General features: G+C 49.5%; 4 protein-coding genes across 15 annotated transcripts; 3 read left to right on the top strand and 1 right to left on the bottom strand.

The window, feature by feature from the left end:
* The first annotated feature begins 1,900 nt into the window (after nt 1–1,900).
* Nucleotides 1,901–3,720, top strand: Cimap1b (ciliary microtubule associated protein 1B). Its single transcript, XM_075963530.1, has 6 exons — nt 1,901–2,091; nt 2,317–2,520; nt 2,751–2,855; nt 2,969–3,090; nt 3,326–3,466; nt 3,588–3,720. Exons 1-6 carry the CDS (start codon nt 1,983–1,985, stop codon nt 3,669–3,671), a joined length of 765 nt encoding a protein of 254 aa, XP_075819645.1. The 5' UTR covers nt 1,901–1,982; the 3' UTR covers nt 3,672–3,720.
* A 322-nt stretch (nt 3,721–4,042) lies between these two features.
* On the top strand, nt 4,043–9,479 carry Tymp (thymidine phosphorylase). 4 transcript variants are annotated; one of them, XM_075960346.1, is made up of 11 exons: nt 4,043–4,150; nt 4,375–4,576; nt 4,714–4,916; nt 5,516–5,614; nt 5,974–6,103; nt 6,227–6,345; nt 6,850–7,012; nt 7,099–7,329; nt 7,461–7,601; nt 7,686–7,864; nt 8,647–9,479. In XM_075960346.1, the coding sequence occupies exons 2-10, from the start codon at nt 4,384–4,386 to the stop codon at nt 7,841–7,843; spliced, it is 1,437 nt and encodes a 478-aa protein (XP_075816461.1). In that variant the 5' UTR covers nt 4,043–4,150; nt 4,375–4,383; the 3' UTR covers nt 7,844–7,864; nt 8,647–9,479. The 4 variants fall into 4 exon arrangements, with proteins under 4 accessions (XP_075816461.1, XP_075816459.1, XP_075816460.1 ...); XM_075960344.1 differs by having other exon boundaries at nt 5,516–5,620; XM_075960345.1 differs by having other exon boundaries at nt 4,044–4,173; nt 5,516–5,620.
* Nucleotides 8,243–27,168, bottom strand: Ncaph2 (non-SMC condensin II complex subunit H2). Of its 9 annotated transcripts, none has more exons than XM_075960337.1 (21): nt 26,952–27,168; nt 21,817–21,918; nt 18,115–18,170; nt 17,911–17,995; nt 17,766–17,834; nt 17,598–17,677; nt 17,366–17,511; nt 16,943–17,026; nt 16,258–16,355; nt 11,679–11,750; nt 11,404–11,470; nt 11,173–11,280; nt 11,034–11,087; nt 10,812–10,882; nt 10,641–10,734; nt 10,469–10,537; nt 10,310–10,365; nt 10,130–10,231; nt 9,883–10,032; nt 9,645–9,815; nt 8,243–9,452 (listed from the first exon to the last, which is right to left on the bottom strand). In XM_075960337.1, exons 1-20 carry the CDS (start codon nt 27,057–27,059, stop codon nt 9,675–9,677), a joined length of 1,812 nt encoding a protein of 603 aa, XP_075816452.1. In that variant the 5' UTR covers nt 27,060–27,168; the 3' UTR covers nt 8,243–9,452; nt 9,645–9,674. The 9 variants fall into 9 exon arrangements, with proteins under 9 accessions (XP_075816452.1, XP_075816449.1, XP_075816451.1 ...); XM_075960334.1 differs by having other exon boundaries at nt 10,469–10,540; nt 26,952–27,166; XM_075960336.1 differs by having other exon boundaries at nt 8,243–8,749; nt 10,469–10,540; nt 26,952–27,166.
* Sco2 (synthesis of cytochrome C oxidase 2) lies at nt 8,660–9,479 on the top strand. The gene has a single exon (XM_075960348.1). It carries the CDS (start codon nt 8,660–8,662, stop codon nt 9,434–9,436), a length of 777 nt encoding a protein of 258 aa, XP_075816463.1. The 3' UTR covers nt 9,437–9,479.
* Nucleotides 27,169–27,198: the final 30 nt, after the last annotated feature.

The raw sequence follows: 27,198 nt of genomic DNA, 5'->3' as shown, positions 1-27,198 counted from the left end.
TGCATTTTATTTTAATTGAGACGTGATCTCTCTATGTGTCCAAGGCTGGCCTTGAACTTGAGACCTTCCTGCTCCAGCTCTGAGGGTTGGAACTACAGGCTAACTCCACCACTGTTTTCTTTTCTTTCTTTCTTTTCTTTTTCTTCTTCTTTGTAAACCGCTTTGGTGGGTTACTTAGTCTAGGGGTTGTAACCCACCCTGCAGTCAGTTATTCCAGGGTCACGGAGAGGCACTATCTGGAAGATAATGGGCTAAGAGAGAAGAAGGAGGCTAAGCGGGGTTCTTGTCAAAGCCTCCGTTTATTAGCGACAGGTTACAGTTTATATAGGATAAGGAGTTTGGCTTGGGGGGGCAGGGGCATGGAATCTTTTTTTTTTTTTTTTTTTTTTTTTTTTTGGTTTTTCGAGACAGGGTTTCTCTGTGGTTTTGGAGCCTGTCCTGGAACTAGCTCTTGTAGACCAGGCTGGTAGGCATGGAATCTTGCCGCGTGGTTACGCTTAGGCCAGGAGTTCACAGGTTGACACACCTAGTTCTCTAGATAGTTTGGAATGTGGGGCGGGTTCTGCTAACAGATAGCTCTCTATTAACAGCTAATTGAGTGTGGGGTAGGCTCTGTCAATAGAACAGTTTCTTAACACAATTAGGGATGTGAGGTTCTCTGCAGACTCCCCAGGGCGATGGTTCCTGTAATAATTCTAGGAGGAAACGGCTCCTGACACTTTTTTTTTTTTGCTATTGTTCGGTTTGTTTTTGGGGATTTTTTTTTCACCCTACTTGTCAAATGAATTTTAAATGTCATTAAACATTCAAATTTTTATTAACATTGAGGTTATCTTAGGGCTATAATTTTTTTTCTCTGAATACAACTTCAGCTGTAGCCTATACAGTTTTCATCTCAAGTATTTTATATCATTTATAACTCGAGGTTTGAGTTTCCTTTTAATCCCAACGTTGGTTTTTTTTTTTTTTCGAGACAGGGTTTCTCTGTGGTTTTGGAGCCTGTCCTGGAACTAGCTCTTGTAGACTAGGCTGGTCTCGAACTCACAGAGATCCACCTGCCTCTGCCTCCCGAGTGCTGGGATTAAAGGCATGGGCCACCACCGCCCGGCAATCCCAAAGTTTTTAATTTTTTTTTTTTACTTAAAAAAATTGTTCACTGAGAATTTGTATTGGAGTGCGATTTAATCATGCATTGCTGCCCCTCTATTCAACTGGTATTATTTTCTGGCCCAAAACATTAGGTTTTGCAAATATTTCGTGGGCTTACATAGATATGTAAATAAATTGAACTTTCTGTATTATTCCTTTTTTTCTTAAACTTGGGGGGGGCTTTTTTTTCTAAACTTGTTTTTGTCCGCAGATTTATCTAATTCTGGAATGGCTGTGCTGGCCCGTGGCCCGGCCTAATGTCCATCCAGCACACAGTCTCGGCAGTGGCAGGAGATGATAGGGCTGAAGTCCCCGGAGGGTGGGGCCAGACACTTGATCTGGTTGCCAGGAAGCAAGATGGGACATAATGGGTCTGAGAGTTTGATGGGAGTTTGTCAAACTGCCCGGCTTTGCTTTCTCAAGAGGGTTACCATCGTAGCAGGTTAGTGCATCTCCAGACCTTCCCTCGGAGCATCCTGTGCCCCTACAAGACCCCTCCTCAGGACATCCTTTCCCAACACCTCTAAAACACCTCTCCCACCCAGAAACTCCAGACCATTCTCTTTCCAGTGTCTGGGTCCAAACTTGGCTTGTAGTTAAACACTGGTACAGAAGGCCCTGGGATAGGAGGCCAGAGATGGCTTTGAAGCTCGTTCCTGCCCCAGTGCACCCGCCTCCCAGCCTGGGAAACTACTGTTTGTTTTCCGGGTGTCATGGGATACGTGTTCGGCCTTGCCTTCGGTCGTGCTGGCTCCCGAGTGGAGCTAGGGAAGCGCGGCTCTTCCGAATTCTGTCCACAGGTGCTGCAAGCCCTGAGCAGCCCCGCCTGCGCCATGGGCTCAGAAGTCTGGGTCGGCACTTGGCGGCCACATCGGCCCCGCGGCCCCATCGCGGCACTCCACAGAGGCCCAGGGCCCAAATACAAGCTGCCACCGAACACCGGTAGCAAGGGCGATACCCGGGAGGAAGTAGGGGGAAGGTGGGACTGTGGGCGGTCTACACTGGTGCCAGGAATCCAAGAACCGGAGGACTCTGCCCGGAGCAGAAAGGGAGGCAAAAAGATAACGGGTTCTGTGCTGGGACTGCCTTGATGAAGTAGGGGAGGTAAAGAAGTAAAGCTGGCGGCAGCAGGGCGCTGCGGAAGGTGACGCGGGGATGCTCCCGCAGGTTACATCCTGCACGACCCATCTCGGCCGCGCGCGCCCGCCTTCACCTTCGGCTCGCGCCTGCCCTTGCAGCACACAACCTGCGGGCCGGGACCGAGCCACCTGGTGCCCGCCCGCATGACCGTGCGCGGACCCGATGGCACCCCAGCCTTCTCCATCTATGGTCGCCTACGCCACACTGCGCCTGTCCTCACTCCTGGACCGGGTCAGCACCCTGGGGCACGGGTCTCCCCAAAGTGGAACTGCCTCTAAGGAAGCCCACTGGGAAACTCCTCACCCAAACCCAAAATCCCTGGAATCTTCTACCCATACCCAGAAACCCGAACCTCAATGTGGCTCCAATTTCTCTCAAGTGCCAAGACCCCAGGCTAAGCTCCCCATACCCCACCCCCACCCCGCCCCAGTTCTGGCCCACACTCTTGGTCCATCCCATAGGCAGATACTTCCCAGAACGCGCGGGAAACGCAACGTACCCCAGTGCTCCCCGGCATACCATGGCTTCCAGAAACTGGGGCATCCTCTCGAAGCAGCAAACCCCAGGTGAGGCCAGAGGGCTGTATCCAGCACTAGGGACCTTCCCGCACCCCAACCTGCAGTCTGCCATAAATACAAGGAGATTGGTCCAACGTAACCTCTTGTTGGCTCCTCGCTAGGCCCTGCGTCCTACACTGTGCCTTCGCTCTTGGGTCCTCGTGTCGTAGGCAAAGTTTCAGCCCCAACCTACTCCATCTATGGCCGCAGCGCTGTGGGCAGCTGCTTCGAGGACCTCAGCAAGGTGGGGAAAAGAGCTGCTAGCTAGCTGAACGTCTCTAGTAATCAAGAGAGTCAGTAGAACTGGGGGCGGTGAAAAACACCTGGCGTTCTACCACTTAGGAAACTGAGGCAGGAGGATTGTGAGTTCAAAGTCAGCCTGGGGTACATAGTGAAAGTCTAGCCTGAGGGAGGGGGGAAAAAGGATCAGTAGTCCACAAGGAATTGAAGCTAGACTCAACACTCTGCTCCTGTCCTAGACCCCAGGCCCCTGTGCCTACCACGTTGTGAACCCGGGGGTCTACAAGACTCGAGCCCCGCAGTTCACGATGCTGGCACGGACTTTGCCACCCCAGGAAAGCACTCCGAAGCCAGGACCCGCAAACTACAGCGTGGAAGAGGTGGTCTGGAGTCCAGGGGCAGGGGATGAGGGTCTGTGGACGGGGTCCCTGGGGTACAGGCGTTCCTGTATGAAGCCGAACAGCTGGCTTGGTAAGATCAGCAGCATCTCCTGGCCCGCAGCACCGGAAGCCTCGTGGCTGGAGTTTCGGGATCAGGCACTCAGACTACCTGGCCCCCATGATACCGTACCACGTGAAAGACTGAATCTATCAGGCGCACATCGGCCCTCGGTTGTTTTCTTAAAGATTTTCAAGCCGGCGCTGTGTGTGTGCTTCTCTCTCTGCGTGGTTCGGCGGGTGAGGGGTGGGGCAGATGAGCGCGAGCGTCGATGGTCCTAGTGGCGTCTGAACTTTGAAAGTGTCTGAACCCAGAGACTAGTCGGACAGACAGCAGTGCCCGGACCCATAAATATCAAGAACCCAGAGAACTGGGCAGAGCGGAAGCCAGTCCAGAGAGTACCACACCCTGCTGGCCCTTAGGGTCCCGGAAACATCCCCAATTGGCCATAAAGTAGCAGTTAGGGAGCAGCTGAAGTGGTGATTGGCCTGACAAGTGCCACCTCCTGGGACCGCCCCATCTGCCCGCTGTCCCTGGACTACCTCTTTCTGCGGCTTTGTTCTGCACCTAACTCCACGACGGGCTGAGGCATACCAGGTCGGAACCGGGACAGAGCCAGAAAACTGGTAAAGGCCCCTAAGCTGACTAGGTACTGGACTGGGGTCTAGTTGTGAGATGGAGAAAAGGAAGCCAGACTTGGGGGTGAAAGGTGCTGGGTGCTGAGGAAAGCATGGGTCAATGAGGGGCACCAGAAACACATTTAGGAGCAAGGTTGGGGCAAGGGACCATGGTGGCTTCGGGGATATGGCCGGGGAGGCGGGTTCCAGCGGTGTCTCAATATCCTCTGCAGGCTGAAGCAATGGCAGCTCCGGGGACACCATCTCCCTCAACCCCAGAGGCAGCTGGTGCCGTCTCAGGGGGAGGGGGGAGGGAACCCAAGAAGCTGCCTGAGCTGATCCGCCTCAAACGAGATGGAGGGCATCTGAGTGAGGCAGATATCAGGGATTTCGTGCAAGCAGTGATGGATGGAAGCGCACAGGACACACAAATTGGTGTGTGGCAAGCCCTAATTGGACCTTGACCCCCAACTTCCCTATTCGCACCTCAAGGATCCCCAGTACCTCATCACCATCCCAGGCCACAGAAAACCCATGCGCTGTGAACACCCCACTCATATGTCCACACACAGGGGCTATGCTGATGGCCATTCGGCTGCAGGGCATGGACCCAGAAGAGACATCCGTGCTGACGCAGGCCCTGGCAGACTCTGGGCAGCAACTGGAGTGGCCCAAGGCCTGGCACCAGCAGCTTGTGGATAAACACTCCACGGGAGGTGTGGGGGACAAGGTCAGCCTGGTTCTGGCACCTGCCCTGGCTGCGTGTGGCTGTAAGGTTAGTAACTGCTATCTCCACGAATCTCTGACCCACTCACAAGCACCTCCTACCCTCAAGCCAAGCTCAAAGCTCTCAAAGACAAAATCCAGGGTTGTCCTGTTCCCCAATACAGACCATGGAATACAACTGCCTCAGTACCTAACAGCACCCTCAGAGAAAGAGCTGGGTCTTTCGTTTGTCCCATGGACTTGGGTCCCAGACATATATGAGCGCCAGTTCCTGCCCTACTGACAAATTGCTCCCCGCCAAGTACGATTTATTTTCCTTTCCAGCAACTGGGCACCCACATGAACTGTTTAAAATATTTAAAAATAGTACAACTGCGCCGGGCGGTGGTGGCGCACGCCTTTAATCCCAGCACTCGGGAGGCAGAGGCAGGCGGATCTCTGTGAGTTCGAGACCAGCCTGGTCTACAAGAGCTAGTTCCAGGACAGTCTCCAAAACCACAGAGAAACCCTGTCTCGAAAAAAAAAAAAAAAAAAAAAAAAAAATAGTACAACTGCTTAAAGTAATTTCAGCTGAAGCTCTCACTAGGGGAGCGAGAAAATGGGGATAAGGGAAGTGGTGCCGGGGCAGACAGGAATCCTATCTACCAGGTGCCAATGATCAGCGGACGTGGTCTGGGACACACAGGGGGCACACTGGATAAGCTGGAGTCTATTCCTGGGTTCAATGTCACCCAGAGCCCAGAGCAGGTACAGGTGGGCCACAAAATCGATCACTGATCTGGGTTGAGGGAGAATCACTGGCCAGAATCACGGGACAACCAACGGATAGGTTATTTATATGGGTCACTAGTGAGAGTGTTGACTATTCTAAGGGTCATCAGTTGTGGATGGGCCGGAGTCGGAAGAGAACTTTGATCTGGATTATTACTCGGGAGTAGGTAGAAAACACCGATGGGCTGGTAATCATTAATGTGTCATAAGATAATCAGGTCAGTCATCAGAATCAGATCATTGGCACTTAGGCCATGTTTTGAACTCTCGCTGGGTCCGTGGCCAGGGCCAGTGAGAGGACCCTTCCTCCAAGGTCACTGCCGGTGTCTGAACAGATATTACGCTTACTGGAGGAAGTGGGCTGCTGCATTGTTGGCCAGAGTGAGAAGCTGGTCCCTGCTGATGGAATCCTGTACGCTGCACGAGATGTGACAGCTACTGTGGACAGTGTACCACTCATTACAGGTGACCTGATACGGGGTGCCCTGACTGACATACGATCCGCTAGGCACTGCCATCTTTATCACAGAGGCAATACCCTCCGTCTCCAGGTATCAAACCCTGGGATGATGTTTCTGTTCTCCACAGCCTCAATCCTCAGTAAGAAGGTCGTGGAAGGACTGTCCACTCTGGTGGTGGATGTTAAGTTTGGGGGGGCTGCAGTCTTCCCAGACCAGGAGCAGGCCCGAGAGCTGGCAAACACATTGGTGAGCCCATGCTGGGCCTCTATGGCCTTTCTTTTTTTGTTTTGTTTTTCGAAACATGTAGCCCTGGCTGTCCTGGATTTGCTCTGTAGACCAGGCTAGCCTCAAACAGAAATCCGCCTGCCTCTGCCTCCCGAGTGCTGGGATTAAAGGCGTGCGCCACCACTGCCCGGCCTCTGTGCCCTTTCTATGAAGAAATGTGAACCTCACCTTCGGTCCTATCCCTACCTCTGCCCACTCAACAATCCCTGTAGAACCAACTGGCAATCCCCCTTTCCAGCCCTCCTACCGTATCTAATCAAGGCTGTCCTGAACTTGGGACTGGGGCAATCCTCCACAGAACCCCTCCACTAGGGCGAACAAGACCACCCCACCACCACCTGGCAGTGAGGCCCTGGCAGTGTTGGTTTCCGATCTGCACCCCGAGTATTTCCTGACATCCCAACCCAGGTGCAGTAGGCATGGAATTAGGTAATGCCAACTGGACACTGAGTAGTGCCTCCCCAGGTTAGGGCGGGAGTGGGCCTGGGGCTGCGGGTCGCCGCAGCCCTCACCGCCATGGATAGCCCTCTGGGCCGCAGCGTGGGCCATACCCTGGAAGTGGAAGAAGCGTTGCTTTGCCTGGACGGTGCGGGGCCGCCGGACCTACGGGACCTGGTCATTAGACTAGGTGAGAGGGCTGGAGTTAAGATCACCTATCTATGTGTCAGGGCTCTCAACCCTGCGGTTCCTGAGCTCCGTCCCTCCCGCCAGCAGGGGGCGCCATCCTCTGGCTTAGCGGACTGGCGGAAACTCAAGACCAGGGCGTTGCCCGAGTGGCCGCGGCGTTGGACGACGGCTCTGCGCTGCGTCGCTTCCAGCTGATGCTTTCGGCGCAGGGCGTGGAGCCAGGCCTAGCCAGAGCACTGTGCTCCGGGAGCCCCGCGCAACGCCGCCAGCTGCTGCCCCACGCGAGAGAGCAAGAGGAGCTGCTCGCCCCTGCAGACGGTGAGAACGGATATCCCCGGCGCCAGGCCCCACCCACTTCCTCTCTGCGTCTTTCCCTTCCTGGCCCCGTCCTCGTGCGTCCGCCTGCAGCTCCCTAGCTTCTCCGCGACCGCCTCTCCCCCACGCCCCAGGCACCGTGGAGAACGTCTTGGCGTTGCCGCTGGCCCGTGTGCTGCACGAACTCGGGGCCGGACGCAGCCGAGCGGGACAGCCGATCAGGCCGGGAGTGGGTGCCGAGCTGCTGGTCGACGTGGGTCAGTGGCTGTACCGCGGTGAGCGCTGTTCGGGACCCGCAAGCAGTCCTCCATTCCCGGTCGCCCTGTGTGGCCTAGGTAACCGCTCCGTCGCTCGCGCAGGTACACCCTGGCTCCGCGTACACCTGGACGGCCCGGCGCTCAGCGACCAGCAGCGCCGCGCTCTGCAGGGGGCGCTCGTGCTGTCTGACCGCTCACCCTTCAAGGCCCCTTCACCTTTCGCTGAGCTAGTCCTCCCACCGACTGTCGTTCAGCCCTAAATCCGACCCCACCGCAGGCAGGTGGGTGGGTCCCGCAGTTGAGCAAGCCCCCTACCCACCAGGGCGGGACTGGATGGGACAAGGTGAAACAAATGACCTCTGTGGTTTGTCTGAGGGTGCTGCCACGGCCTCGTCCTGTCCTTTGAGGGTGAGGTAGAGACCTGGTGTGAGGTCCGAGTGGTGCAGCCCAGAAAGGGGGTATGTTGTGAATATTTGTCAATCCCATCTTCTCCGGGTGATGCCAGAGACCTCAGGGACAGACGGGCCAAAGGTGCCCTGAGCACGAATGGGCTATTCTGTGTGACACTAGTGGTACTGGATTTCTCCTGAGCCCCAGATCACCTGAGGCTAGGAAGGATTACCCCTTTAAGGTAGTAAACCAGAGTATCAGCGACATACTTCCTTTCAAAAAAATTTATTGTAAATAGACGCGTGTTCTGGTGCCCAGGCAAAGCATGTTCTGAATGCTTCTAGGCATCCAGAAGGAAGCCTGGTGGTTGAGGGGCAGATTATGGACAGATTGCGGTAATGAAGGAAGCCTGGTGATTGAGGGGCAGATTATGGACAGATTGCGGTAATGAGGCTGAGGCTCCCTAGTTAAAGAACTAGGAGCGAACCAGCTATGGACAATTGGCGTTGCCTAAGCTCAAGCTTAAGGCTTGAAGTGGAGCAGTTCTGCGTTCAGATGAGCCCCGACAGGCAGCTAACCTGCGTGGATATGGGGTGACAAGTTTCTCCAGCAGTGGGGGCCCAGGCACCTTGTCTGTTCTTTTCCAACTGCTGGCATCTCTGTTCTTTTTCAGGAGCTTCAGGTCCATGGTGCTACAGGCTCTAGGGCCCAAAGCCTGGTCCAGGCTCTCTCAGTTCAAACCTCGAGTCCTTCTCCGGATCCCAGGAGGCGAAACTCTGTATGTAAAGTCCCGACACTGGTCAGGGCAGGGCCAGCCCAAAGGCCCTGGGCTAAGAACCAGGCTGCTGATCACTGCTGTGTTTGGAGCTGGGCTGGGCTGGGCCTGGCTGGCAGCAAGAGCTGAGAAGGAACAGAGGCGCCAACAGCAACGGACAGAGGCCCTGCGCCAGGCTGCTGTGGGCCAGGGTGACTTCAGCCTACTGGACCACAAAGGCCAGCCGCGATGTAAAGCCGACTTTCGAGGTCAGTGGATACTGATGTACTTTGGCTTCACTCACTGCCCTGATATCTGCCCTGATGAGCTGGAAAAACTGGTCCAGGTGGTCCAGAAGCTGGAGGCAGAGCCTGACCTGCCCCTGGTGCAGCCTGTCTTCATCACTGTGGACCCAGAACGGGATGATGTGGCAGCCATGGCCCGGTATGTGAAGGACTTCCACCCAAGACTGCTGGGTCTGACTGGTTCGAAAGAACAAGTGGCTCAAGCTAGTCGCAACTACCGTGTATACTACAGTGCTGGTCCCAAGGATGAGGACCAGGACTATATTGTGGACCACTCCATTGCTATTTACTTGCTCAACCCAGACGGTCTTTTCACGGACTACTATGGTCGAAGCCAGTCAGCAGAGCAGATTGTAGACAGTGTACTTCGGCACATAGCTGCCTTCCAAAGCATCCTGCCCTGAACATCCTACCTAGGCCCTGTCGGTAAATAAATGAATGTACTTAGTCAGTGTGTGGGTGCTCTCTATCCGCAGTCCATTTAAATGGCTTGTTGAGTGAACAGGGAGGGGGTAGCAGTATCACTTAATAGGCTAGGCCAGCCTGGAGGCAGCACTGGAATAAATGGCTCCATGGTACATTAGGGGCAAAAGATTTCCAGGTATACACTACCTTCCACCTCTACGCCTCAGTGCTCTCCACTCAAGGCTGGACCATGGAGGGGGCAGCATAGGTCTGGAAGCGTGTATGGGCTCGCTGGTGTGTGAGCAGTCTCAGAGACATGGTATCCACAGCTGCCTCCAGGCCTGGCTGCTGGGTGATCTCCACCGTATAGTCATTAGCCTGTGGAGACGAGGCATCAGCAGAGTCCAAGGGGGTTTCCCCATCCCATGTGTCCCAGGCCACTCACCAGCTGTAAGGAGGCCAGCATGGAGCGGCACACCTCAAAAGCAGGCTGCCCAGCTACAAGCTCCGCAAAGGGACACCACTCATTGAGCCGGGGGAACCGTGAAACCAACTGGTCCCCATAGGTGTGGATATCAAAGGGCACGTGCTGCTCCTGCACAGGGAAAAGCCATGTTAGCTTCAAGTGGAGAGACAGCTTGGATAACCCCAAGCTGGTGGCAGAAGGCTGGAGTTCCCAACAGCATCCTAACCTGCTCCTGGAGCAGGGGCTGGATAGTATCTTCCCAGTCCCTGATGCGCTGGCTAAGCTCTGTCTCCTGGACAAACTTCTGGGAGGTGGCGATGAAGAGTTCCTATGGAAGGACCAATGTGTTCTTCCTGCACGTAAGGGTCCAGGACGCCCCACTGCTCCACCCGTGACCCAGGCCTACCACATTTCTTCGGACCAGCTCTTCATATCTCAGGGACTCTGGCATAGCCTCTGCATCTAGAAAGACCCAACCATGAGCTGCTGCAGCTATGGGGCTGCACACCCTCATCTCAGGCAGATCTTGCTCCCTCAGCACATCGCAGGTGCTCCCATTACCTACCTAGGTCAGCAGCTTCCCCAGGCATCACCTCCTCCCGCTCTGCATATTCCTCAGGCTCTAGAAAGTCATCTGCTGAGACATGGGAGAAGTGACCAGAGGCAGCTGCTCAGACAGCAGTAGGTGCTGAGAGCACAGACTCCTCCCATCCCACCCCACATCAAATGGCACATACCCGCTTCCCCAAGGTCTTCTAGGGATTCTTCCAAGCGTTCCTCCTCTACGGGCCACAGATCCTCCTTGGCCCCAGGCAGCCATCTCTCGGTCATCTGTCCAGAGAATATCTGTGAGGAGACTCATCTTCCAGGCCCTGTGGGTCTCAGACTTGAGTACTATGGGCACTTGCCTTCTGCCTCTGCAGCTTCTGAAGGCTCTCTAGCTGTTCTTTTACGTGTTTCCAGTACAGCACTTCCATGTCTGCAGACAAAGGCCTTATGAGGGGCTTCCCCATCCAGACCAAGTTCACCCTTGTCCACCCAGGACGTCAAGTGATCCTGGCAGGGAGGAGGCAGTGGAACTGGGGAAGGCAAAGACTACCTTCCCCGAACAGGTAGGACTCCAGCCTCACCTGCAAAGGTTGGGCCCTTTCGCCGAGGCCTCCTGCTGTCAGCATGGTCAGCATCTGTGAGAGAGCAGTTAGCAAGAACCGGGCCAAAATCACAGTACCCAGGTAAAGGGATGTGCCGCCTTAACCCACACTCACTCACAGGCAGCCAGGTACCACTGGTGGAAGTCCTGCAGCTTGGTGGCACGTTTCCTCTTGCGCTTATGTCCTGGAGGCTCCTCCATACCAGGCGGCACAGAAAAGGGCTTACCTGGAGACAGACTGCTTCAGGAGTAGCCAAGGAAAGGGGATACAAAGCCCCCTCCAATCCACTATCTTGTAACTCAGTAGCCCTAGGCAGGGGAACATAAATGAGGCCACCAATTCTACTGACCTTTCTGGAAGACCTTAGAGTCCAAGGAGTCAAAAGGGTCCAGGCTTTGCCAGGGATCTGGGGTCTTCTGAGTACAAACAAGCAGAAGTTGAGGGAAGAGCAGGAGCCCTCCCCACCAGAGCTCACAGAGTAGTGATAACCCAGGATTAGAGAGGCCCAAAGTTACATGGGAGAGGACTTAAGTTTCTGGAAGAAGTGCTGAGAGTCTGAAGGGCAACAGGGCAAAGACATACCTTTGAATATACCTGCCCTGCCAGGGACCTGGCATTTCTCACCTGTAGCCGGGAGGCAGGCTCAGGGTTCCCTTGTCGCTCCCGCAGCATGTATCTCCTGGGCAAGGTGGCAGTCTGCAAAGAAATCGCTCACAGGCTCTCCTCTCTTGGCTCTTGTCCACCAAAAGCTCTCAAGAGCCCAGAAATTCTGCTTAGTGTCACAGCAAAAACATGGTTCAAGGGCCCTCTTAGGGACCAAAAGTAAAACCTTAAGGAGGGGCCAGTAAAAGTTGAGCAAGTGCTCGCCCTGCAAGCCTGAGGACCTAAGTTCAGTCCCCAGCATTTACATAAAGTCAGCCAGGTGTGGTGGTGCTCACTGTGGTGGTGAACAGTTTCCTCCTAGAGTAAAACTATGACACAGGATGTGAGCAGGGCAATGAACAGCAGGATGTTCTAAGACAGCACTCTCAGCCTTCCTAATGCTGCAACCCTTTAACACAGTTCCTCATGTTGTGGTGACCCCAACCATACAATTTCATTGCTACTTCATAACTATAATTCTGCTGCAGTTACGAATCATAATGCAAACATGATATTTGATATGGGACACACACACCCCCAAAGGGTCGCAACCTACAGGTTAAGAACTGCTGTTCTAAGATGAGGTGAAACACTCCATTCTACAGGATGGTCATTAACATATCAAGTAAACTCAACAGTTTCAGGAAATTCCTAAAACTGACTAGATTCACTAGGTCCCTAGTTCCCCAAGAATACGTAAACAGTAAAGACTGCTGAGAAGATTCTCCCAACAGCCCAACTACATAGAAGGCTTAGAAGTAGATACCAGCCAAGCTTCAGTGAAGACTCAGATAAGCTGAGCTGCATAGAAGAGGCTGAGACCAATCAAGCCCCCATGAAGACACTCGCCTCCGAGTTGTGCAGCGTGCTCCAGGTTTCCAGCTCTGTGAGCTTTCACAAATGCTTGGGTGGGTCTTTGACGATGCAGGCGTCTCTGCGTCATTTCTGCTCCTACAGGTAACACCTCACCCATATTCCTCCAAGTAATCCCCCATCCCCCATCACCAAAAAAAGCTCACTGGTTCACCAAGTTGGACTTTGATCTGTCTTCAGTTCTCTGTCTAAGGTGAATAGACATTTGTTCACACCTCCCCAAAAAAGGAACGCCACACAACATAACTGCCACCAAAGAGGGACACAACAGAACAAAAGACGAAATGGACATACAGCATAGCAACTCTATGAATGGGGAGGAGATGTCCAAATACAGCTATGCCTTCCATTGCACTGTGTGACAGTGTCGTCTTGTTATGGCAGCAATGGCATGATTCTTACTACAGGTAATGAGACATGCAACTAAGGCTAAGCCATCAGGCCCAGAGTGTCTGTGAAGGGAATTCCAGAATGACAGTTTATCCACAAGGTATAGGTAGCATGCCTGGTGAGTGGGGTCCACCACATGATTATGAAGATGCTCTGAAGACAGCTAAAGGGTTTAGAAGAAATTCTGCAGTCTCTGACAACGCACCAGGGTAGAGATCATTGGCAAGAAGTGGAGGAGGCTGTTTCACAATTGCTGTGTAGTGAGAAATGCCCCGGAGCCTGAGACGGCAGCCAACCAAGAACTTTTTGTAAAAAGGAGAAAATGCAATAAAGGGAGATGCAGTTAGCATCTTTCATGCTAGCCTCTCACTAATCTGGCAAGTAAATCAGATAAATGAGAGAACGAGATAGGGGTGCTGCCTTGCCATTTCTTAGGGCTTGGAGGCCGAAAGGAAACTAAGGTACTAATTAGATTCATGTTCAAAAGCCCTTCCTGGGATCTAAAACTTGCAACCGATGGGAATAAAGTGTAAGGAAGAGACTAGATTCACTAGGTCCCTAGTTCCCCAAGAATACGTAATAGATAAAGTGATAGAAAATACCTCTCGGGTCTGACCTTTAATAATAAAAAGGGGAAAATATATGGCCCCGCATGCAGATGGTGGGACTAACTATAACCTAGTACAAGGAACTGTGGTACTTGGCACTTAAACTTCTGGAAGTGGGGAATACTTCAGACAAGCAATGGAAGAACCTGTCACAGCTCTTGAGGAATGAAACCCCAGGTGGACCTCTAGCCTCCACATACACACAAACACAAACAATCCTGAAGAGAACCAGTCATCAGGGAAATTTTTCCTTTAAAACCACAATAGGGTGCATCCACTGAAACAGTTTACCTGAGTTAATGGGAGCTCACCAACTCCAGCTGGACTGGGAAGGAACAAGCATAGGACCAAACCAGTCCCTCTGAATGTGATTGACAGTTATATGGCTGGGGCAGATTGAGGGGCCACTGACAGTGGCACTGGGATTTATCTCTACTGCATATACTGGCTTTTTGGGATCCTATTCTCTTTGGAAGGATACCTTGCTCAGCCTAGATGTAGTAGGGAGGGCCTTGGACTTTTCACATAGCAAAGTGCCTTACCCTCTCTTAGGATTAGAGGGGCTGTGGAAGGAATGGGAGGAGGGAAGGGAGTGGGGATTTGGATTGCTATTAAAACTCACAATATTTCTGGGAGCATGTGACTCCCTAGTAGAGTGCTTACCTAGCATGTACAATTACTGGGGACAATCCTAGCATCAGAAATATAAATAAGTAAATAAACAAGGAAAGAACAAGACAAACTACATGCTGGCTCATATTTGGCCCAACACTTGGGAGGCTGAGGCAGGAGGATCATAAAGTCAAGATTAGCTTGGGCTATAAAATGAGACCCTGTCTCCAATAACCAAACAAAACCAAAGCTATATGTTATAGACTATAACATCCATCCAAATTTCATAATTGTTAATATTTCCTTCTAAATACATCAGGTGGTTTGGGCAGGAGTAATTTCCCCATTTTTTGTGTTTATAACTTTTGTTTTGCTTGTGTGAGTGCACATGTGTGTGAGTGCATGTAGGAGCTGAAGCTGGATGTTAAGAAGCATCTTCAATTCTCTTCAACCTTATTCATTGAGACAGAGTCTCTGAAACAAATCCAAAGTTCACCCGAGCTATCTTGCTAGCCAGCTTGCTCTGGGTATCCTGTCTCTACTTCCAGGCCTGAATTCCAGGTAGGCCACCACACCTACCCAACATTTATGTTGGCTACAGGGATCTAAACTCTGTTCCTCAGGTCCTCATGCTTACACTAAGCATCAATGACCCTGCCTGGCTGATTTTATTAAGAAAGAAAAGAAAAGAAAAGAGAAAAGAAAAGGAAAAAAGGGGAGGGAAGAGGGGAAAGAGGGAGGGAAGAAGAAAAAAAAGGAAGAAAAGGGAGGGAGGAAGGAAAAGAAGGAAGGAGGGAGGGAGGGAAGGAGGGAGGAGAGAGAGAAAGAAAGAAAAAAAGAAATTAAATATAGGAAGGAAGGAAGAGAAAGAAAGAAGAAAGAAAAGCCATGCAGTGGTGGCGCACACCTTTAATTCCACCACTCAGGAGGCAGAGGCAGGCAGATCTCTGTGCGTTCAAGGTCACTCTGATCTACTGACTGAGTTCCAGAACAGTCAACATTTTCTCAAAAAAAAAAAAAAAAGTTTAAAAATTGAAATTGTTTATGTGTGGGGAGACAGTCAATTCACATAGGCGTGCAGATGCCTGTCTGTGGATCCCCAATGGAGCTGGAGCTACAGATGGTTAGCAGCTGCCTGATGTGGAGGCTGGGAACCCAACTTGGATCCTCTGAAAAACAGTACACAGGGGGCTGGAGAGATGGCTCAGTGGTTAAGAGCATTGCCTGCTCTTCCAAAGGTCCTGAGTTCAATTCCCAGCAACCACATGGTGGCTCACAACCATCTGTGGTGAGGTCTGGTGCCCTCTTCTGGCCTGCAGGCATATACACAGACAGAATATTGTATACATAATAAATAAATATAAAAAAAAAGTACAGTCTTAACGTCTAAGCCATCTCTACAGCCCCCTAATTTTTTTTAATGTACTATATTACAATGCTGGGGATTAAACTCGAGGCTTCCCATAGGCTAGTCAAGAATTTCACAATTCTACTATATCCCCAGCCTCAAGGCTTTTGTTTTGTGTGGCTTGTTTGTGTTCAATAAATAAGGATTTCTTGATTTCTCTGGATAGACTACTCCTGTGGGGGCTGAAAGAGGTAGCAAAGTCCTCCAGACTGATCAGCTGACAGTGCAGATACAATGAGCTGATTTTATTAAGAAAGAAAAGAGAAAAGAAAAGAAGGAAAAAAGGGGAGGGAAGAGGGGAAGGAGGGAGGGAAGAAGGAAAAAAAGGAAGAAAAGGGAGGGAGGAAGGAAAAGAAAGAAGGAAGGAAGGAGGGAGGGAGGGAGGGCTCAGGGCCTTGGATGCCAGTCCATTCTCAGGGAGCAACTGCAGTTCTGCTTAAAGAGGGAAAGGTAATGGAAGCTGCCATTAAACAGTCTGGCTGAAAGATGCCAGGCTACTGAGCAGACACTCCCTCTGAGAGGAAACACCAAATTAGAATGATAGGACAATATCAGTGTGACAGACAGGAGCCAAGACCACCGCACCGTTGTCCCCATGTAACGTTGATTCTATCCCAGAACCAGAGCTCACTGTTGACAGCTTGAGCTCTGGGAGTCACTGTTGTCCCACCTGCTGTGAGGTCCTGGGCTCTGCAGGCTCTAGAGCAACCTCCTGAGGTTCTGCTGCATCCTCTGCATCCTCATCACCACCGCTGAGCATTGGGCCTTCTAGAAAAGTGTTTGGGTAGGAACCAAGAAACTAGTTAGCCTAAAGAGGCTGGAGGTCAGGCAGCAGGTAAAGCTCCCATGTAGGCAGCTCATGGCCAGCTCTTAGAAGAGCAGGATAGGCCAGCCTCTCTTCTCAGCTTCACACTTTAGCATTTGAAAAACTAAACAAGGCTTTATATTCTCTTCCTCATACTGGCATGCTTTGGTTGGTTTACCTTATCTCTTGGCAAACATTTATGTATTTGATATCCATCCATCCATCCATCCATCCATCCATCCATCCATCCATCTATCTATCTATGCTGTGGGCTGAACCCTGGGCTTTGTATATGCAAGTGCTCCAACCAAGCTACAGTCCCAACCCAGATAGTCTTTGTTACCATTTACATTTACCCAGAGAAGACCTAGGAAAGCAAATTTCACTGATTACACCATGGTACAGAGAGTCAACATAAGACTTTATCTGCTATCATTAGGCCTGTTCCCCAAAAGCCAGTGAACAGGAGGCAAACAAGAGGCTAAGGAGACTGAGAGCATCCAAGGTCAGAGTTCTACCGAGATCACCCTCCCTGGTGCTCTCTTCTCACCTGGCTCTTGGGAGATGTTGAGTACGGAAACATGATTCCCATTCCCAGAGACTTCCATCAGCTGCCCCTCAGCATCCTCAGCATCTTGGAGACAGATTAGACTTGGTCAGCTCGTCCCCAGAAGGTGTCAAAGAAGCCTCTCTAGATTGCCAGCAGAAAGTAGAACCCAGCAGGCCCCAAGTCTGAGACTAAGGAGGACATAGATACCAGACCCCACCCTAAGCCGAGCTAGGAACTTGTTGACTGGAAATCAAGGTACAAAAAAAGATGAGGGAGAGAAGCTCTAGCCAAGCTACCTACAGTGGGAAAGGTATGATGTGGTGTGAGGCAGCCGCTAAGACTAGAGGTGGCAGGCTTAAGGTAGCCAGCAGTAGTCCCTCAAAAGAGCTACTTCCCACTAAGCCTCAACATCCAAACCCTTACCTTTCTGGCTCCCTAGCATGGGGCACAGATCTGCAGGCTCCACAGGACACAATCCCACTGGATCCAACATAAAGGAACCTCTGGGGTCGGGGGTACATGTGTTCATCCTGAAATCCTTCCGGCTGGCCAAGATCTCACCCTGATAGCTGTGTTGGCAGAAAAACAAGCTTGCTACAGAGACCTTTCTCGGGCAGGCTTCCTGCCCTTCTTTCTCCTGCTAGCAGTGTTCTACCTATACAAGGGGCTGCTGTTCTTCTCCACTTCATCAGGGGCCACCAGAGCCATGGGCACAAGGGGTATGATAAGCAGCTCCTGTGGGTGGAGGAAGGAGAGTTCTGATTCTACAAGGAGCAACACTAAAAGACTGCTATCCCCACCTCACAAAGGCCAGGACACTCACACTGGATGTCTGGTCATTTTTCAGATCCACATTAGCCCGGGAGTCAGGGAAGTCATCCAGTGACAGGAACTGCAGGAGAAAGCAAGTAGTCACGGAAGCAGGGCCAAACGAGCACCTCGGACAGAGTCCGCATGCCCCAACTCACCTCATCCTCTGTTTCATAGGGAGTTCCTGAGTTGACAGCCCTGTTGCTCCCATCTTCCTGTGCTACGGAGAGCTGCTTGGCTTGCCTGAGAAAGTAAAACATACCAAGAGCATCCTGGGAGACTTCAGGAGCCTCCCAAGCTGCAAACAGGGCTCAGCTAAGAAGATGAAGGCCTCTTCCTCCTGGCTCACTTCTAATACTCACCTTTTGCCAGAAATAAAATCAAGAGCCTGGTAGACCAGCGAGTAGAGGTACTCCACCTGGCAAGCAGAGACAAGCAATAAGGACACGGAAAGGAGAGGACTATCTGAAATGGTGCTTGGAAATACCCCTTGCAGGGGGAGGAACCTCTTATTAGGCACGTACTATCAAGTAATTCTCATTACCCAGGGTAGTGGCATATGCACATAACCTCAGTACATAGAAGGCTGAAGGAGGAACATTATCATGAGTTTGATGCCAGTCTAAAGTATAGAGTAAGTTCTGGTATAAGACCCAATCTCTTAAAAAAAAAAAAAATGACAAGCCTGCTCCAGCACTGAAAGGCTGAGATTAACTAAAAATTATAAATCTTAGATTCAAGGCCAGCCTGGGCTACACACCAAGCTATTGACTGAAAACAAACAGACTAAGTAAACTGCTCAGTGAGTAAAATGCTTACTATGTTCAGATTCCGAACATCCACATAAGTAGAGTAGGTGACATGCATTTGAAACTCCAGCCCTGGGATGGGACAGCAAATTCTGGGCACTTGCTGGCTAGCCAGTCCAACTGTAACAGTAAGCTTATGTGAGGTTCCCCTCTGTATGCTATGATTACCATTAATGAATAAAGAAAGCTGGCTTGAGCATGTAGCAGGGCAGAACAGAGGTAGGCAGGGAAAAGTATACAGAATGCTAGGAGAAAGAAGGCAGAGTCAGGGGAAAGCCATGTAGCCCCACTAGAGACAGACACCAGAACTTTACCCAGTAAGCCACAGCCTCATGGTGATACATAGATTAATAAAAATGGGTTAAATTAAAAAAAATGGGTTAAATTAATAATGTAAGAGGTAGCCAATAAGAAGCTAAAGCTAACAGGTCAAGCAGTGTTCTAAATAATATAGTTTCTGAGTGATCATTTTGAGTCCGGGCAGCAGGGAACGAAAGAACAGCCTCCTACAACAGTAAGCTCCAGGTTCAGTTAGAGGTTTTGTCGAAGAATAAGGTGGAGAGCTGGAAAAACAGATGGCTCAGCAATCAAAAGCATTTGTTGCTCTTACAGAAGACCCAAGTTCTGTTCCTAGCATCCAGATGGCAGTTTACAACTATAACTCTAGTTCCAGGGGATCCAATGATCTTACCTCTGAGGTCACCAAGCACACATGGTGAACATAAAAATAAGCAGGTAAGGCACTCATAGCATAAAGTAAAATTAATTATATTGTTTTGTTTTGAGACAGGGTTTCTATGTAACCTTGGCTTTCCTGGAACTTACTCTGTAAACCAGACTGGCCTTGAACTCAGGAACTCTCTGCCTCAAAGAGTGCTGAGATTAAAGGCATGTGCCACAACACTGACAAAAATTAATAAATCTTAATAAACAAAAAAGGCAAACAATTCCTCTATCAACTTCTGACCTGCATATTTAGGTGACCACACATGTCCACCCACATACATATTACACATACCGCATGCATACACATACACACACACACACACACACACACACACTGAAATATGAACACAAAAATAGTTCTCTGGGGCCGGAAGAGATGGCGCAGCAGTTAAGAGTCCTTGCTGTTCTTCCAGAGGACCTGAATTAGGTTCCCACACCCACATCAGCTACTCACAACGACTTGTAACTCCACCTCCAGGGGAATCAGATGCCTCGGGTCTCTGAGAGAAACTACACTAACAGGCACACACCCACACATTTAAGTACCTGACGTGCAAACACATGAAGCTGAGTTTGGATCCCCAGAATCCATGTTAAAAATCCAAACATAGCAGTGTACACTTGTGACCCCAGCCTTGGAGAAGACTGGAGAGCAGAGAGAGAAGGAGCCCTGGAGGTCACTGGCCAGTTGGCCAAACAAACCAGTGGCTTCAGGTTAAGTGAAAGACCCTATCTCAAAAAATAAGAGGAGAGGGATCAAGTAAAGAGACAGACATTAACCTCAGGGTTCCACATTCCTGGGCATACATATGCACAGAACACATATACAACAGCAAAAATAATAACAATAATAATTCTCAAGTCAGATCAGTCTCGTCAGAATTACTTTTGACAATTGAGTTTCTACTTCTCTGTCCCATACTCCACACACTCTCAAGCACAGCCTCCTTGACACAGGGCATGGCCATGGTTCGATGGGTGCCCACAATGCTTCAGACGGCCCTTGGCACATGCTCTGTAGACCCAGAACCCTCACACATGGTACCCACTGTTCATTTGCCCAGTGCCCCCAGGCCAGCTGCAGCTCCTTCTCCTAGCTACACTGTTCAGTCCACAGGAGGGTGCAGTCTCTGATGGCGCTGTCAAAATGTAAGCCATGATGGGCCTGCCTATTTCATTTGCTTCTTATTGGTCTCCTACACAAAACCAGAGGCCCCATCATAGCGTGAGACCAGCAGTTTTCCTAGATGATGTACACAACTGCATAGTAGCCACACGTGGAAGCAGAGAAGGTAGAGCTTATACACACTGAGCTACAGATAATTATGTACCTGAGGGACAACAGAGCTCACAGCACACCTGACCCTCTCTTCCTGGTCATTTTATTTATTGACTGTGATGTTAGGATCACAACCAGGGCCTCATGGATGCTAGACAAGTGCTATACAATTGAACTATACTTCTAGCTTAGCCATACCATTTTGATATGTGTTATATATTTGTGTTTATGTGGGGGGGTGTGCAGATGTGCGTGTATATTATATAAATGATTATGGAAGCTATAGGTTAACCTCAGATATTTTCTCTGACTGCTCTCTACCTTATTTTTAGGCTGGACCTGAGAAGACCAGTGATTAGCTAGGCTGACTGGCTAGTGAGATCTAGGGCCGACAAGTGCTAGGGTTACACCTGCCTTTTTATGTGGGTGCTGAGGATCCAAACTCAAGCCCTCATGCTTATACAGCAAACTTTTGCCAACTGAACCATCTCCTGGTAGTGGCATTTTAAACTCCAGTTTACCTGGATATTGGAGAACATGTCTATTATTCAAACAGCTTGAGATGCAAAGGCAGACATATCAGGGGTTCAAGGCAAGCCTCAGCTACAGAGCAAGCTCAAGGTCAGTCTTAGCTAATAAAATTCTGCCTCCAAAACAAGCAGGTTGGGAATATAGTTCAGTTGGTGGCGCACTCACCTAGCATGCATGAATCCCTAGCTTTGACCCCTGACCACAGGACCATAAAAATTAGATATGGTGATTGACACCTGTCCAACTACCACTCCAGGTGATAGAGGCAAATGGAACAGAAGTTCAAGGTCATCTTCCTCAGGTAGACACAGCGTTAGAGATCAGCCTGGGATGCATATGTCTTTAAAAAAAAAAAAAAAGCAAACAATATGCCGGGGCGGTGGTGGCACACAACTTTAATCCCAGCACTCAGGAGGCAGAGGCAGGTGGATCTCCAGGAGTTTGAGGTCAGCCTGGTCTACAAGAGCTAGTTCTAGGACAGGCTCCAAAGCTACAGAGAAACCCTATCTCGGACAAAAAAAAAAAACAAACCCATAAACAAAAGCAAACAATAAACTCCAGTTTTTCTTTGGTATTGGAAGTCGTGAAGGTATCCTAAGTGTGACCCACAATGAAAGCAGGCTACAGACAGATGCACACTGCTGCTGTCCCAGAAGGAGATAATCAGGCTACTCCCGCTCAACACTAAAGCACAAAGGTTGGCAGTCTGTGGAACCCACCTTTTTACTGTAGACACAAGCTGAGCCCTGGATTAACAGTGCTGCCTCAATGAAGTTCATAGTGGTTTTGCCTTCATCAAAAGAAATGCAGATCTGGTCCAGCTGCAAGAGAGAACATTAGTAAGCTAGATTGGTGGGCATGCCTATGAACCCAGCAGTAGGGACACTGAGGCAGGATTCAAGGTCCACCTAGGCTAAACAGTTGGTCAGTTTCAAAGAGTAAGATGCCCATGCAAGAGAAGCCTATGTTCACTTCTTCCGGAACAGCTCAAGCCACCACCCACATACATAGATAGCTCTAAGTCTACTAGAGTTTGCCAGTTGCCTTTGGGTATTTCTAGAGGGAGGTTAGATCTTTGCAACTCCCACTAGTTCTCGCATCCTGTGAGATCAAGTGTTTTGGAAGAGAGGTCCCCAAAGGACACTGACCATGATGGCTAAAGTTGCATACCAGCCCTCATCAGCACTTCACATTGTATCCACCTACATTAAAACCAACCAGGACAGACTGAAGCAGAAAGACCCTTTACCCTGAGATAAGGAAAAGGAGAAGAGTACAGCACTGCGGGAAGCAAAGACCTGTATTTTTGTTTACAGCCATCTTAAGCTAACAAGTTAAGTAAAATATTTACCTCTATCCCCTCTGCAGGGCCTAGGAAATCAACCTGGTATCTTCTCCTAGTGAGACCTGCAGGCCCCAGGCTTCAGAAACAATCAGCATTTCCTTTGTTAGTCAACAATCACAGACCCTCAGTATTTCCTTCTCAGCTAGGGAAGTCTCCAGATCTGAATTCCAGCAGACCCGACACCCTCCCCCTTGCCCGACACCCTCCCCCTTGCCCGTTTTGTTATATAACAGCTTCTGAGAATTTATAAAGCACAGCTTGATCAGAAATCCTGTCTTGCTGTCAGTTCTCGTGTCTCTTGCCCTTCCTCCCCTCCAGGTTTATCAAGGACCCCCATTCATATCCCGCTGGCCAGGATACAGCACTCTCTATCCTCTGATTGGTGCTGTAAGGAGTTCTCCCTCTGCAGCCCTCCTTGGTCTCTGTGAACCTTGGCTCTTAACCAGTGTTTGGGCTCTTTTTTCCTACTGAACACCTTCTGCCAAGTGCCATCTGTCCATCCCTGTTCAAGTGACCAGCCACACACATCAACAATTGCCAAATCTATCCTCAGAGCAGTTTTCTCCCTGAGGTTTCATTTACAGGCACCTACTGAGAAGCATAAAAAAACCAAAAACCCCAAGATACCCCACAGAAATGTTCAAGGTTTTAGGGATTAACTCAAGATCTTGCAGACACTTTTACTACAGCTCAAACCAATACATCCAACTGTCTTGCTCAACTATCTAGTTTATAATCTAGAGCCAAATGAGCAAGTCCACGCTGGATTCCCAGAAACTAAAGGACCTCAGCTCCTCTCTTTTACTCACCTGCCAGTTCAATCCAGGATCAGCTCCTTACCACTTTCAGGTTCCTCTCTAATGACTACAGCTCTGGCCCAGCCTCACCTCTAACAGGACTCCACCTGACCCCCAGTCTTCTCCTGTACGTGCTTTGCGGGCTTTCTGTCACTCGGAGGGAAAGACCTAAAACACTAAGCAGAGCCTCCAAGGCAGGTCTCTAAATCCGGTCTCCTCCAGCTACCAGGCTTCCCCTAGGAGCTGCACTTTCGTGCCTTCCACTGAGGCAAGCACCATGTTCCCTCTACACATTTTTTCAGCTTATCAGACATGGCAAGTCCTTTCACCTCAAATAAAATCAGGTCCCTCAGTCAAAGTGGTCATAATATCCTAACCTTTTCTTTCCAATCTATCACCCATTTGTGACAACACACAGAGTCGGGGGAGGAACAGATCTGCTTTGTCCACTACCAGCTGTGACATCCAGTATATCACTTAATCTCTCTAGTGACTGTATCAGTTTTTGTACTATCAGTTTTGATTACATTGCTTTATATAAAATACAAAGAAACAGTGCTTAGGCCAAGTAGGCCCCTAATACCAAATAATGTATCTCCTACCTTGGTATTTAGAATTTCTCCCTAGAGAGCAGATATATTCTATCTCAAAGCATAAATTACTGTTTGCTTTGCCATTCGGTTTATTTGTTTGTTTTTGTTTTGTTCTTTGAGACAGGGTTTTTCTATGTAGCTTGGCTGTGAAATTTGCTCATAAATCTGAAGACCAGACTGGCCTTGAACCAGATTCACCTGCTTGCCTGCCTCTGCCTCACAAGCGCCACCACTACCCAGCCAGTATGACCTCTTACCACTGTTCTTGGCACTCTTCAGCCAACTGTGTAGTACAGGTTAATCATCAGATCACAAGTTCACTTATTAAGCATTTATCCTGCATCTACTATGTGTAAGACATTCTACAAAGCCGAAGAAATCATATATAAAGTCTCTGCCCTTTTAGAACTTACATTGTAGGGTAGAGACAGACCACAGACAACCAAGTTGAAGAATACCTTGTGACATTATGTCACAATAAGAGAGAATTATTGCCGGGCGGTGGTGGCGCACAACTTTAATCCCAGCACTCAAGAGGCAGAGGCAGGTGGATCTCTGTGAGTTCGAGGCCAGCCTGGTCTACAAGAGCTAGTTCCATGACAGGAACCAAAAAGCTACAGAGAAACTCTGTCTCGAAAAAAGAGAGAGAGAGAGAGAGAGAGAGAGAGAGAGAGAGAGAGAGAGAGAGAGAGAGAGAGAGAGAATTATTTTAGCTCGGTGGTGGTAGCGAACGCCTTTGATCCCAGCTCTCAGGAGGCAGAGGCAGGCGGATCTCTGTGAGTTTGAGGCCAGCCTGGTCTACAGAATGAATTCCAAGACCGCCAGAATTGGAGAAATCCCCTCTCAAAGAACCAAAATAAATAAATAACAACAATAAAAGACTTACAGGATGAAAAAGACTTGGTTATAAATAGAACAGTCACTAGCAGGACAAGATATCACAGATACCCTTCAGTCAAGAACAAGCATAAAGGCCTTAGTTAACCATTCAAAAAAGCGTGAGATAGCTCAGTGGATAAATGTGCTTGTCATGAAGCCTAAGGACCTAAGTATCTATGTTGTAGAACAGATTCCCACAAGTTGTCTAGCCTCAATAAGCACATTGATATGCATGCACCCACAGACATAATAATTTTAATTTTTAAAGTTAAAATAAAATTTTTAAAAAAGTCACAAGGTACAGAACCATGGATACGGCTAAAATTGCTGAGCAATCAATCGTAATAAAAATCTGAAAGCTTTAAACTAAGCAGTGTTGTGGCGTGGCTATATTTTTTTTCTAAGATGTGTGTCTGCTTGCATTTGTGTGTGTACCATGTGCTTGCAGGTGTCCATGGAAACAGAAGCTGGCCCTGGAACCCCTCAAAGCGAGTTACAAGCCATTGTGAGCTTCATCTGGGTTCTGAGAACCAAGCCCAGGTCTTCTGCAAGAGCAGCACACAATCTTCTTCGAGATTCATCTTTCTAGCCTGATTTTAACTTTCTAAAAAAATTCTGTGGGTATTTTTCCTACATGTATCTGTGCACCACTAGTGTGTTTGGTGCCGGTGGAGGCCACATGAAGGCATTGGATCTCCTGGACCTGGAGTTATAGCTAGTTGTGAGCTGTCACGTGGATGCTTAGCTTGAACCTAGGTCCTCTGGAAGAACAACCAGTGCTCTTAACTGATGAACTTTCTCTCCAGTTCCCTGCACTCCTAACCCTGTCTCGTTTTAATTTTGAAGACTTGAAGACTAACACTAGCTACTGGATGATGTCCAATCTGGGACCTTGGATGAGGAGGTTTTAAATAACTAGGTATAATAGGTCCAGACCAGACATAATGCAGATCACATGAACTGAAGTGACAATCTGGCAGTATAATGGACAGAATTCATAGGTAAACGTGGTGTGGGCCTTTTTATATCTCTTAATTTCCACCTTTAGTTGCACAGTAAAACTCTTCACCAAAAATAGAGGACTAGAATTTGAACCAAAAATCAAAAGCTCCACTTTAAATAAGACCCAAGAGATCATGTACCATCCCAGAAAAAGGCAAGAGAGTGGCGAGAACAAACAGATCTGGAGGCAGCACTGGGACAGCCTACGAGTAGATGTATGGGCGTCTCCCACCACATAGAGTTAACGCCCGTATTTTAAAGCACACAAGCAAGATGTTCTATTTTTAAGGGAAAGAAGGCTCCACCCCGAGAAGCTCAACATTTAGGAGAGTAAAAAGAAGCAGTGAAATAGAAATCCTAATAAGCACTGTTTCAGAAAGGAAACTGTCAGACCAACAAATGCTCCTCAACTGAATTACAGGACATTTCGAGCGTCTTCTGGATTGTGTAAAATGAAGACCACCACCGTTCAAAGACAGGTAGTGGAATCCGATGGAATTGAGCTGAGGTGTGAAAAGGTGTAAATGGAGCGGCCAGAGCCTGAAGAGATCTAGACACTAGTGCTAAAAAAGGAGGTATGGAATGCGGATAGGCTAGATTACAGCGAGGGCAGGGCCACACACTGGGAGGCAGGTCCTTCTGGACAAGCTAGCTCAAGTTAAGAGCTAGCTTAACTTGACTCCTGGGGAGAAGACATGGGCGGAGCTTGAGGTCTAAGGTAAGAAATCCCTTTCCCTTCGGGATCCAAATCTCTCAAATACAATTAAGAGCCCAGACATAGAAGGGTCAATTAGTACTCGCAAATAATCAGGAGACTGAGACAGCAAGATTTCGAATTTAAGGCCTACCTTAGGAAGAAAAAAGGGATTTTTTTTTAAGTTCAGCAGTAGAGCGCTTGCCAAGCTCGTACAGCCCTAGGTTAAATCCCAAGCACCGAAAAAAAGAAAAGTGATGCTTAATATATTGCGCCCCGAAAAGAAAATATAAGTAACGTATTTGTTGAAGAAATGGTTATCGTCCAACCAAATCGATTTCACAGCTCGCTAACGGGTAGAGACCTGAAAATGACAGCTCCAGGGTAATCTATCTGAAGAAAGTTTCGAAAGGCAGGCTGGAGTAGGGGGAGGAAAAAGAACACGAGAAGCTGAGAACAAAACACCAGACGGCTACAGACCTGGAGGCGGGGGTGGCAGCGACGCCTGACTCCCAGGCTCGTACCATTCCCCCGCCGCCCTCACCTCCTCCAGATATTCGCCCAGCTGTGCCGCTACGTCCACCTCCCAGTTCTTAGTGAGATCTCGGATGGGCTGCAAGAGGTGAGCGAAGCGCACCTCCACATCCTCCATGTCCAGAAAGGGACAAGAAGCCCGGGACCGTACACTGGCTCCGGATAGGAACAGCAGAATCAACCCGCCACCAGTTCTGGCGCCATTTTGCCATTCCCACCCAGGAAGTACGTACAGGGACGCGGCGCGCACACCGATG

This window comes from Microtus pennsylvanicus, chromosome 2 (genome assembly GCF_037038515.1).
Source record: "Microtus pennsylvanicus isolate mMicPen1 chromosome 2, mMicPen1.hap1, whole genome shotgun sequence".
In the NCBI taxonomy this organism is placed as follows: domain Eukaryota; kingdom Metazoa; phylum Chordata; class Mammalia; order Rodentia; family Cricetidae; genus Microtus; species Microtus pennsylvanicus.
The sequence above is the reverse complement of the archived record's forward strand: the minus strand, read 5'-3'. Positions and strand labels throughout refer to the sequence as shown.